The 13,213-nt window shown below is 39.5% G+C and overlaps 1 protein-coding gene across 1 annotated transcript in view; it reads right to left on the bottom strand.

Annotated features, from left to right (window-relative positions):
- The window catches only part of notch2 (notch receptor 2), a 48,576-nt gene that overhangs the window by 15,838 nt on the left and 19,525 nt on the right, over nt 1-13,213 (bottom strand). Inside the window, exons 3-11 of the mRNA XM_055044317.1 lie at nt 4,827-5,101; nt 3,382-3,589; nt 3,121-3,254; nt 2,647-2,769; nt 1,947-2,180; nt 1,211-1,366; nt 924-1,109; nt 275-388; nt 49-162 (exon numbers count right to left, since the gene is read on the bottom strand). Of these exons, the coding sequence (XP_054900292.1) occupies nt 49-162; nt 275-388; nt 924-1,109; nt 1,211-1,366; nt 1,947-2,180; nt 2,647-2,769; nt 3,121-3,254; nt 3,382-3,589; nt 4,827-5,101 (1,544 nt within the window). The remainder of the gene's footprint in view (nt 1-48; nt 163-274; nt 389-923; nt 1,110-1,210; nt 1,367-1,946; nt 2,181-2,646; nt 2,770-3,120; nt 3,255-3,381; nt 3,590-4,826; nt 5,102-13,213) is intronic.

The following is a 13,213-nucleotide window of genomic DNA, read 5'->3' as shown; positions in this document are numbered from 1 at the left end:
AATTAAAATAGTTTTTCAACTGAAGCCAAACGCGGTATTCGCCTTCACCTTCTGCACATTCACAATCATATCCATTGGGTCGATCGATACACTTGGCTCCATTTAAACAAGGCGTACTGGAGCACTCATCTATGTCTATTTGGCACATATCTCCGCTGAAACCTGAGGACATTTTACAGAAAAACAAGCTGAAGTAGGCAACGAAAGAAAGAAAATTCTAGAAGATTTGGATCTGTCAGAGAAATAAGTGAAAGCAGGTTTGTGCCAAACTGACCTGCTGGGCACTGGCAAACAAAACGGCTGACCTGGTCCACACATTTACCCTGGTTCAGACAGGGAGAGCTCAAACACTCATTCACGTCAATCTCACAATGAGTCCCCTCAAATCCTGTAGGTATTAGGGGAAGCAAAAAACAATAATTATGTGAGAGGATTTACATCAAGTTGGCTCAAAAATAGGCACAAAAACAAACAAAAATACTGTGTTTTTTATTATTATTTTTCCTTATTTCTTTTTTAAATTAATCACTTCACCTGTATCACTTTACTGTTGCAAACAACATTAAAATGGTTTCATTGCGTTTACTAATGTAACCCAGTTAAAAGTACTATCTTGGCAGACTTATGTTGTCTGGAGGATTTCTAAGCAAAAATATGACTGTGTTGCCGATTTCATTGATTCCTTTAAAATCAGCTTAGGACACTTTTATTTAGTTAAATGTTCTACTTCTTGTTTTTATCAGTTGTTCCTACTGTCTTAAGGCCACGTCAGAATCTCCATAAACCACCTTGTGATTTTATCTATGAAAAGTCTAGCATAAATAATTGTATTACTTACAAACAAAAAAAAACAAAGTGAAAAAGCTTCATTTAGGGTTTCTTTTTGAATTTGTGTGGTAATTTTCAGCTTCTTAAGAAGTTACCGGGCATGCAGATACAGGTGTATTCCCCGATGCGATCCAGACATGTGCCATCGTTCAGGCAGGGGTTGGAGGCACATTCATTGACATCTTGTTCACACCGAGGCCCTGAGTAACCTTTGACACAGTTACAAGTGAAGGAGCCGTCAGTGTTCACACACTGACCGCCATGCTCACATGGGTTAGGACCTGTTAATGAAAGAAAAAACAAAAACAAAATAATTAAAACCACACAAAAAAAACAAAGATCAGAAAGCTAAGCAGGAAAATATTTCGAGTCGCTGTCTCACCAATGCTGCATTCATCTCTGTCTTTGTTGCAGGTATTGCCTATGTATCCCGGTGGACAGTTACAGTTGAACATCCCAGTGATGGGGTTGGTGTCGCAATGTGAGCCCTCTCTGCAGGGGTTACTGATGCAGGCATCGTCTCTATGGCAGAGCAAACCTGACAAAAACAACATGGTAGAAACATTTAGTGAAAATTGTTTATTCCCATGTGAAGAAAAAAACAAGAAAACCTTTGAAACAACTGCTGAAACTCCTGCTCTAATGGGGCTTTTGTACAGAAACATCCTGCATTATTTTTAAGGTCAAACTCCAAGAAATGAGCCATTAGTTAAGATCACAAAGATGTAAGTAAACACTGCGTTATGTAATTTCTCTATTTGGCATGGGCTGGTCGCCAGTATTAAGCTTATCACACAAGGTTTTGTAGTGATGCATCTGCATCTCATCTGACTGAAACAAGATTTATGACTTGATTACAGAAGGACAAATTTGGAAATTATTTTCTGTTTAAAATAAAAGAATGTAGCTCATGTTATACAATATATAGATAAACCTTTTATAATTTTTACAATAATGTTGTTTATTGGTTCCACTAAGTAGACAGGAATACTATTTCAATATCTCCAAGAAAAAAAAAATCAGTATCAGGTTGAAGTGACAGAATACTTTTTTCAAAGAAAGAGTGAAAATCCATATCAAAGTATTTCTTTCACTGCCTTCTTAATATATAAGCGCACCTGTCTTTCCTGGGGGACAGACACAGATAAAAGACGCAACACGGTCGATACACGTGGAGCCCTGGCTGCATGCGGCTGTGGCGCAGTCATCAATGTTCTCCGAGCAGTCGGGGCCACTCCAGCCGTTGACGCACACGCAGACGTAGCCACCAAACAAGTTGCTACAGGTTCCGCCATTCTGGCAAGTATTTGGCTGCAGCCGACACTCGTCCACGTCCTCTGTGCAATGCTGACCTGTGGATGGGAAATGAACACAGAAGAAGACGTGTTAAAATAACACTTTGGATACCTGCTTTCATCATAAGTGAGCTAGGTGGATTTCTGGTGAAACAGCATAACCCACTTCCAGAGGGAAGTCACTTTGGACAGAAATTGAAAATATAAAATGATTGAACTTTCCCACAGTGTCCAACTTTCTTTTATTTATTCCTTTGATTGTGTTTCTGCAGGCTGGTTTTAAACTCATGACAGGCACTTGAAAACAGATTCAGATAAATAAATATATATATATATATTTTCACTAACAGAGGACACGTTTCACTTAGAATATCTTTGTACAGATATTTTAAATTACTACAAATGTATAGTTTTAAGTAAATATTTAAAGCCATGAGCCCAAAAGGACATATCTAGTCACATACCAGATCTAGGAATGAGATTAATTTTATCCCAACTACAATTAAATATAAGAATCTCTTACCAGTCCACTCTGGAGGACATTGACAGTTGTAGGTATTGACTCCATCTATGCATGTTCCTCCATTGGCACACTGATGGCCAGGACAGTCGTCAATGTTGTTCTCACAGTTAGTTCCATTAAAACCTGGGATCAATGAAAAACAGAGTCATTTGTAAAGATATGGCGCACATCTATCAATGTCCATGAAGACAAACAAACAACTGTTTTGAATATTGATTTTAGAATAAAGTACGTCCTGTTGCAGTATAAACTGTACAGGAGTGTGTTTGCTGTTTCCACCAGCTAAATGTAACAGGCTGCTATGTGGCTAATACAACAAAGATCAAGGTCAAACTGTTTGCACTGCAAACAGCATAGAGTAACTATTAAAACATTCAAATGACTTATTTTTTTTATAAATACCAATTATAGTGTAACAGTTTTTAGTTCTTTCTTCCAATGTTTCCATCTCAATAAGAGTGTGGCGGCAGGCACCTGGAAGGCAGTGACATGAGTAGGTGGTTTCAGATGTCTGGTGGCAGGTGCCTCCATTTAGACATGGCGAAGGTGAGCAGGGGATGTATGAACTCTCACATTGAAGGCCCGTGAAGCCTGGCTTACAGACACACCTGTAGCAAAAGCACAGCTCATTTCACTCAATAAACTTCTTCAAACTCAGCACAATCCGTCTGCTATTCCTTCAAGAGAAAACATGTGGAAGTAGCGACGTTTCTCACGTGATCGCTGGAAACTCACTTGTAAGAGCCAGGGGTGTTGACACATTCGCCTTCATTCTGGCAGGGAGAGGGTGTGTCTGCACATTCATTTGTGTCATTAAGGCAGCGCGGGCCTTGATAGCCGGCAAGGCAGGAACAGGTGTAGCTGCCACCAGGCAGAGAGCTGCACCTTCCTCTGTTGGCACAGGGACTGGAGAGACAACTGTCCTCATGCTCACAGCGTGGACCTGGAAATTGGGGGAACAAAGCGGTTAACGTTGGTGCTTTAGCTGTCCTTGGTTTCGTTAGAAAAAGTGACACGACAGATAATGAGGAATTAGACATCAAACCTGCATACAGTTCCTCAGGCTTAGAGGGGCAATATTATGTATTTTCTATGCACATAATGCCATTTTACGGCACAATCACATAATAATGTTACCTTCAGTTGTTTTAAAATGTTTCAAAGCAACACTTTAGTTATGTCTTTGATGAGATCATAACATTATAAGATTATGTAAAGCTCAAAAAGTCGATTTTGCGTAACACCCCTCCTGGCATTAAACTCATTTCAAAGAGATAGATGGGAAAGCGCTGACAACCTGAGTAAATAGCCCATTAATTAAGAGGCAATGTCACATATCGATCAAACGGACTTGTTCTGCTCTATGATAAGCAGAATACCAAAAAGTTTACATTTTCTGTACAACAAACTTGTTTATTTAAAAATTCTAACAAAAATTGGATCGAATTTATTCCATATTGCCATATTGAGTTTTCCAATTCTGCTGGAGAACTCTAAGCAATAAATAAATGTTTATTTACTATACTATTATGAAGTTAATTATTAAATATATGTCACACTGTTACAGCAGTAGTGGGAGTAATTATCATATTGTTTGATGTGAAAGTTTTACATGTATCGTGGTACTTTTATGAAACACTCTCAGAAACACCAGTTGCCCATGACTAATTTGTACCCATTAGCATGTTCTAGATTTCTCAGTAACTTTGTATTGAAGTTGATGTAAGTGGTGAAGATGGGCAGATTGTGAGATTGTGTGCTTTGACGGGGCCTAATGCAAAAGAAAGTCAGATTTTTTCAGCCAGATATTAGGCATAGCGATGACTCAACAGTGTGACACTAAAGGGGAAAAATGCAATCGATTAGGCAATCAGAGCAGTTTCAAAATGTTTGATGGAATTTCCTGAGCTGAATCTTTGCTAATAAAGCCCTTTTTCACTTCATAAACTCCCTTCTTCTTGTGACACTGCCAAAAAAACACAGCTGAAACAATTTAGGGAAGTTATCCTTATGAAGGGAGCAATGCCACAATCAGCAAGTTAAAAACTAGTATTCCAGAATAAACTGCTTTGATGCTTCAGAAGCAACAAAAACTAAACAAAAATAGGCAGCTGGGTTACCTTTCCTTGTACCAAATAATTCTGGGAAGTGATGAAAGAGTTGATTAAACATCATCTCACCTGTCCATCCTCTGGTGCACTCACACTTGTACTTGACAAGGGACAGCAGGGTGCAGACCCCCTTGTTGGCACATGGGTTGTTTGGATAACACGTGGAGTTTAGGGGAGTTTGGCAGTGCTGTCCAGTGTAGCCGAGAGGACAGGTGCAGGAGGCGCTACCGGGAACAGGAACCCCAGCTGACATGGACACAGAACAGTTCCCCCCATTCAGGCAGTATCCTGGTTGACAGGGGTCCTTGTGCTGACAGTACTCTCCCAAAAAACCTGGAGCACATCTGTGCACAGAGAAAAAAAAAACATAGAAATTATCGATCAAACGGACAAAATCACAAAGGAATTAAAGCTAACTAGCACTCAGTGCAGACAATGCAACAAGAAAGCATGAATTGAAGAAGCAGACAATCGTGTGTGTGCTTTAAAGAGACGCAAACAGACAAAACAAGAGTGAGTTTCAATGAGGTGGATGTAGGACACCACATCAGACAACTGCTGCCAAATGCTGCAAGTATCATCTGCAAAACAAATCCTGTTCTAAAACACATCAAAGAGCACCAGTGAATACTTGTGTCTAATTACTCTCTGCTGCTATAAAGTAGCCTAAAGAGCAGTATGTGGGGAACCACATCCCTCGAGGACAGTTAGAAAGAAAGTGGTGTTCAGTTAGTTCAGATATTTAAGGGGTAACTGATTTTGCTTCTTAAAAGTCTTCTTATGTTTGTTTTAATAGTTTGCATCTTGCTACACAAAGTTCATTCAAACCCCAATTCCTGAATAAGCTGACAGGAATAGGTATCCTAATCCAAAAATTGCAACAGGTAGTGTTTTGAACCCAGAGCTATTGCCCCAAGAACCCCTCTTACAGAAACTAGGGAGGCAGAGTTCTGTGAAAGGGTTGAATCTTGGTCATTGATGACAAGGAGAAGTACAAAAGCAGAAGGATGTGGAGTAAGGTTATATGGAAGTTGTTGTACGTGCCTGGCAGAAACTATAAACAACAGCAAGAAAACATTTCTGAAGAGTGATCGGGCCGCAGCATGAATCCCAACATTAACACTTCATAGCAAGTTTCTCACCACAATGTATTTGGCTCAACCTAAAAAAGCGTTGCCTTTTACTCATTACAGCTTACAAAATCACATTCATCATCCTTTTTGGTTTGATTTTTCTCTTCTTCAGTAAAGTGATTCATCCACATGCAGGGCAGCTTGAAGACATTTATAATATTGCGCAATGTGTCCACCAGGGATCTTATCTGAGACAATGTTCCCTTTGTGACTTTCTATTCCACTGTTTTTTCACAGTAACTCCCACTCCCCACTCTCACTCATCACTTCTCTATGCAAGGCTGTTTTTGGTCATAGATAATACACTGAAAGTGGCAAAAATGTCTGCAGTCAGGTAGTTTCCTGTGTGCTGCATAGATTCGTCATCTTTGTGTCGGCAGTGGCACATGGCAGACATGCTGTCTGGGGACTGTGGGCGACGGCGCGACCTCCTGCCTCTCTCTGAGGCCTCTAAACTTTCCTCCCTTGAGGAGCTGAGGAAATACAATAGAGGGCAGACATACACATCGCAGGAACTAACACGCACATGTACACAAGGACACATTAATATGTAATTTTAAATAATTTTACAAATAAACTGGTTTATGAAATGTAAAAAAAATATATATAATAATAAGAAGAAAAAGGAAGAAAAGCCGAAAACAGCACTGTAACGTTTAAATGAGGTATTGGAGAAGAGAATTGTGTGAAATTCAATCTCACACTTAACTTATAGTTAGAATTTGCTGCTCCACCCCAAAGCAGCTTGAAGCTATTAGGTTGTAAGCGCATGAGAAAGGAGGGGAGCCATGAATCACGTCAAACTGAAGGCCCACAGATCGATCACATCCTAGAAGCTTCTGCCTATTACCATGTGTGAGTCACCAGAAAAATCTTCATAACAACAAACATCTGACACTGAAGACCCAGTCTAAAGGAGCTTGTTTTCAGATGAAATGCACAAACAGACACATTGACAGACCTAAAAGAAAAAAGTACAAAGCTATATGGTTATTTCGATGGTTTTCAGTCTCTTTAGGTATGGATGCCCAGATAAATCAAAGACGGTAATCAGATCATTTTTAATTAATTAGCTCTCAGTTATCAGCAGTTAAACTAGAAAGCACTTATGCGAGTGCGTTTACTCATAAGGCGATTGTAAGTACATTCCTGGCAGATTAAGAAAGACGTTCTCAGGCATAGCTGCAAAACAAATCTATAATTGTAATAAAAATGGAATTTTGGATAAAATAGCTAAAAAGTTAAGAGAAACACAACCATGTGGAAAAATATCACACCTCATTAAATATTATTTTCATCCATTAAACATGGAGGCAACAAACCCTCAGAGGCCTGATAGCTGGTGTTTCCCTTTTTGGCTGAAATCAATTCCATCTATGAGTTTCTGACATTGGTCAAGGCCCCGGTGGCACATCTGGCTTTGACTGGACCCTTTCGGTTTCTTACTTTTCAGCCAGTCCTTGATGGGTTCACTGGTGTAAATTAGGTCATGTTGTAGGGTTCAGTTCTGCTCTAGCTTTTTTGACAGATTTTTACAATCTCTTCAGAAAACCTCAAATATGATATAGATTTTAAAGGTAGATTTTATGCTGAACGGGTGACAAAATGATTCAGTTTTAGACTTGTCTATACAAAAAAGTTAAATGTGATTTTTTCAGATTCTACAGACGTACTTTTATGTCAACAACAGTAAGAGTCTGCTGTATCGGTTGAGCTATGTTGACATAATCTGCTACGATCTTCCTTATAAACACCTCAGACCATGAAGGTCACTCTTACTTCATCGGTCAGGAGCACATCAAACTGTGTGTCTGAGGTTTACTGGGCAAGACGCACAGTAATGACGTTCTAATCATGTGAATCTATTGTGAGAGGCCTGTGTGTGATTTTAGCTACTTTACGTGGGAATACAAGTTTTGGTGTCCAAACGTATCCTTCATCAGAAATTTCATTACTTTGTTAGATTTTACTGAATGTTCTAGCCTTTTTGAATTATTTACATTTCTCATTAATGCTAAAATTAATATAAAATATCCATATGTCGAAAACTCTACAAGCTGACAAGCCAAGAAATAAAACAAAATCCTAGAAAGTTGTATTTGTCTTGTGTCAAAAAATTTGGGGCCTATCAATAATAATTCAAAGCACATCATCAGCGGTATTTGCGGAAATATGAAAGTCTAAACAATTCCCTTGGAATGTAAATAGTGTTGTGAGTCAGCATACAGGCAGACAAGATGATAAATTAAAGATGTGAAATCTTCAAAAAGAGGACAAACTTCAAATTAGACATGGTCACACTCAATCTTCCCCATCTGTATCAGCTGGTCTGCAGCGCAACTCCTCCACAACACGAGTATTCAAGATGACACATAAACACACTTTCCTCCCCAGTCTGGCTCCCCACTGTAAACACAAACACAGTTTCATCGCAAGAAGACAGCCGTCCTGGGAAATAAGCTTGCTAGTTTTTATTCGGACCACCTCTGTGCCCTCTGTCCCAGAGTAATGACACGGTCTTCTGCCCTGCAACATATCTCACATTAGCAGACTGTCACACAAAGAGCCCCGTGTCCTGGTTAATACAAGGTTTACCTTTCATCACTGAAAATATATATTTTCTGTTTCGTTTTTTTAAAGGTGGGAAACAGCCAAAATCTTTAAAGTGGGACAATACCACCTCATCAGACCTAATAAAATAAAATATGCTTTAAATCACTGGATTTGATGGTGATTTATTGTGTTTTAATAGTTTTTTTTCAGGGAGCAGAGCTCAATTGCTAAAACATCTGTTCTGGAGGTCTCTTTGAACTCAGGCCCACCTGTCAAGAATTAGTTGCTTGTCGTGGATTTTTGTGAAAATGTAAAAGTGCTGACAGGAAAGATGCATGGTAGGCTCTATTAAAATTCAATCGCTGCTATCTAACCAGTGTTGACAGAGCTAAACGCAGTGGCGTCAGGAAGCGATACCCTGTCCTTCAGGTTTCGCTGCCAGATAGAGAGCTCATTATTAGCCGCTGGCTGTATCACCAGAGCCCGAGGCAAACAGACAAGGCTGTGCATGATTCACATTATTGTCAGGGAGTGGTGTCTCACAGAGGAAGCTCTAACCAAATACTCTGTCAAACACTCTGTGTTTAAAAACAACACAGGCCCCAATGTGATTCTTTTGACAAATTTCGAAGTCAAATATTTTCTCACAAATCATTAGTCAGAAATCTTTACAATACCTTTACTTTTATAAAACAGCCTGCCAGAGAAAGACTTTGCTGCCTCACTCATCTATGGCTCTCTTTGTTGTACTTCATGAGGACTTTTTTCCCCCCTCTTCTTTTCTCCGTCCCTCGTCTCATGCCGTTTCCTGCAGCCCCTCTTTCCCTCTCTTTCTCAGTCCTCCACCTCTCCTTTCAAACCCATTCTTGGGGTGTCAGGTTTCTACAGCTGGTTCACATTAACGCCCCCATCTCATGCGCACCCTTCTCCCTTTTTCTGTGCTCCTTCATTTTCTTCATTCCCCTCCTCTACCTCATGCTGACCTCTGCCTATCCTGGCAAGCAGTGGGGGGTTTTCAGTGAGCAGTGAACTAACCCATCTAATATCAAAATTTCTTTGTTTCTCACTCCTTTGTCCTAAGATTTTCTTCAGCCTAATTATGTTTTTGTTGCTGCCAAATCTTCCCACCTACGTCTGCATTCTCAGCTACAGTAATGTCACCACAACCTCCTCTTGCTACTTTTCCTTTCTCAGCTACGGTTAATAACTTGTTCAACCCCTGCGGCCATCGTGAAGACTCGGGTGTTAGGGAAACAAGACGGAGTAAAAACCAGCTCAAATTTCAATCCCCGGATCATCCCCTTACTTGGCTGGAGCAGAGGTGGCCTATTCACTGCATGTTTGTAGAAGAATGCATGGAGACCGAGCTTTGTACAATATTTCATTTCGTTTAGAAAAACACTAATAAAGCAAGTATTAGAGACGAGGCAATCAACCAATGATCAGAGCCAGTCAGTTTCCTCAACCAGCTCTGACTGGTGATCAGCAAATATTTGTATCTTTTTTTTTATAGAATAATAAATGCAGCAAAAGCAAACAGTTTCACCCTTTTGATCCATAAATTAATTAAAAACAACTGTATTCAGTGCTGTTTTTGAGAAACAAGCTCATTATTTTAGTGAATTAAGCCTCTTTACTGGCTTTGGTTGTTAATCAGCAAGTCAAGCACTGAGAAATCAGATTTTCTATCCAATTCATAAAATGCACCACAACTAAAACCTTAATTATTGATTAATAAAAAGTTTGCATCACATGAGATTCTTCACTTAAAGACAAATCCCATTCCGGTAAAAACTGGAAATGGCACAACAGACCTCAAACAACACCCACAAGAGTGCAAGACATGAAATGTGTGATTGGTGAATCAACACGTCCAGCTACACTCACAATGTGATGCTGTTGTTAAAAAGTTACTGGTGACGTAAAACATTTTGAAGGACTTGCGCTAAATCATGCTGAGTTCATAGAGAGACGAAGAGTTATCTTTTTCAATCAAGATATAAATGTTAAGCCCAGTAAATAAGTAATTGCATACAAATCAGTGATAGACTTTTTTTCTTAGTGTATCACCCGAGAATTTTTACTGTCCTAGTCTGTGCTTAAAAACAGGGCAGACATAATAAAATTTCCAACAACAAAATAATTTTAAAACTTCAAAGTTGCATCTAAAAGGCCTTGAGTGGTTAAATTCAGACATCAGGGCCTGCTGAATAAATGAAGAAACAAAATGTAATTTTACTTTTGCATTGAACTTCAACTGTAAGTCTTTTTTTATGATTTGGAGGTGAATTACCACCACATTGTGTTCTTCCAATATTTTCTTTTTATTGTGACACAAAGGGGAGGAGGGTTATTCAAAGTTACACAGATCAAATGACAGTGAAAAATGAGGTGGAACTAAAGAGCCAAGTAAAGTAAAGAGAGCGCCGAGACATACCAGAAAGAGAAGGAAGTCGGGCAGGCACACTAAAACCATCAGTGTTGACCGAAAAAAGGAGTGTCGCGCTGGGTGGAGTCCACACAAGCATCAAGTGGTAAAATCACAGGCCATGTTTAGAAATGCATCCATAAAGACTCATCCAATCTGCCATGGTACACAGCACAAGTCCCGCTCAGCCTGCGAATGTTCCTACTGCCTGTTTCTGTATGCTGCTCTCTCATTATGCTGTTCCTGTGGTTGCTTAAAGTCAGGTTTCCAACAATGGGCCGGTCGACATATAAAAGCGCCACATCTAGCTCTACACTATGCATAGTACACCAGTGACTAATTTGGAAGTACGGTACAAAAACTGTTGTAACTAACACAGAATAATGACAGCCTATGATAGGTTAGAAACTGAAAAAAGCAGGACGTTTTGAGATACTGTCTGGCTGAATGCTTGCCTGTGATTCCTTGAACAGAAAAAGGTACCTCTCAGTTTTTACATTTTGTTTATTAACCTGGAAGATGTGTTTTTGGTACTGCTTTTTCAGGATATACATTGAAGGAAAGTATTTATGACTAACAATTTAAAAATGTCAGATCCTGGGTTGTTTTGATTATTTGGTTCTAGTTTTATTATTATTATGTGTTCTTTAGTCTTTCTTTGATTAGATGAGCCTCGTTTCGGTTTTGCCTTTGTTCAGTTCTTCTGAGTGATTCTAATTTATTATGTGTGTCTAGTCATTCCTTGTTTTTCTTAGACACATTTGTGTACTCTCCCTCACCCACTTTCTTTCTCTCTCTCTCTATACTCAGCTTCTGTTTGCTCTCTCCCCTCACACCTGTAACCCGTTAGCTAATCGGCCCAGGCCTTTTGTTCCAGCATGAACCCTCAGTATTTAAACCCTTATCCTGCTCACACTCCTTGCTGGCTCTTCCCATTTAATCCTATTATTTCTCTGTTGCTTCTCCATTTTACCATGCTGGCTTTTGGTTAATGGTCCCTGCTTTTGTTCTACTCTGGCTCCTTACCTTCCCTTTGATTTCTGTAAATTTTCAGTTTCACCAATGAAGAAAATTCAACATGATCCGTGCTCCTAGCTCCTGTGTGAATTTTGAGCCATCAACAAACTCACATCTCATGACAAAAAGTGAGATGTTCTATTGAAATTTTTGTTTAACCAAATTTGTCATAAATGCCTAATTTACTTCAGAAAGCAGTCAGGTGTGTGGGTGGATAAACTGTTTGTGTTGTTGCCACACAGATTTAGAATTTAAAATAAATTTTCAGAATCTCTCGAAGATAAACTCAATAACGTACAAGTATACAGTTTCCTCAAATTTGAAATAAGGATTTGCTTGTTAATTAGCTCCTTTCAATGAGACCACGGTGGCGCAATCAGTTCAGAAGGGAGTGGCTCCAGTTGGGAGTATTGTCTTAAGACTTTTAAACTTAATGGTGAAATTGTATCAAATAGTGGGTCATATCTGTGTCAGCTTATCAAGGGTTCATTTTTTACCTTAAGATTTTTGTTCTGAGACTGTAGGGGTAGCATTTTGCTTTCTTGTGAAAACTACCTATGAATTAAAAGACTGAGAAATGTTGATATTTTAGCTTAATGCAAGTTATTTTAAATACAATGTGTCAAGTAAGGACTCATCATCACTATGTTTGTGCGGACAATATGTGTATGTCCTTAAGACACAGCAGATGTACATTTAACTTCATAGTGTGACATTCATGTGTGACAGGGGACACTTGCCACTCCACCGTATGTGGGTTATGGTCTGGTTGCTACATTCCCCAATGCTTTGAAAGGCTTCCCCTTTCTGAGGAATCCAAATTTCTTTACAGCTTCCAGTCCACTGAACTGTGCAAGAAAAAGGAGTTAAGGGCAAACAATACAGCAACACAAGGTTGGTGTAATAATGTCCTGTACTAATGAAGTGTCATGCACCCCATGAGTCATGCAAAGCTTAAACCCACTCATCCAAATATTGATTTTATGCGCTGACTGAGAACTAGCTATTTAAAGTGGCAGCATGTGAGCCTGCACTCAGCTCTGGTTGGCCTGGACTTCCAGATAAAACAGCAAAGAAGAGTTCAAACACACATTCACAATAAAACTCTTATCACTGTGGTTCCAGTCTGAACCACAACTACACTGCTGTTGGCTGAGCTGTGGGAAGAAGATAAATCTTTGGAGTGTAAGATTGGGAAATCACTGCTTTGGCTTATAGTCCCCCACATCTGGGTAAGGGGAGCTTAGAATCTTGTGCTGAAACCATTCCCAAAACTCAAGAGTGGATGTCTTGAACGTGTGTGCGTGCGCGCATGTGTGTTTGAG

Source organism: Poeciliopsis prolifica, unplaced genomic scaffold (genome assembly GCF_027474105.1).
Source record: "Poeciliopsis prolifica strain line A6 unplaced genomic scaffold, Auburn_PproV2 SCAFFOLD002, whole genome shotgun sequence".
In the NCBI taxonomy this organism is placed as follows: Eukaryota; Metazoa; Chordata; class Actinopteri; order Cyprinodontiformes; family Poeciliidae; genus Poeciliopsis; species Poeciliopsis prolifica.
The sequence above is the reverse complement of the archived record's forward strand: the minus strand, read 5'-3'. Positions and strand labels throughout refer to the sequence as shown.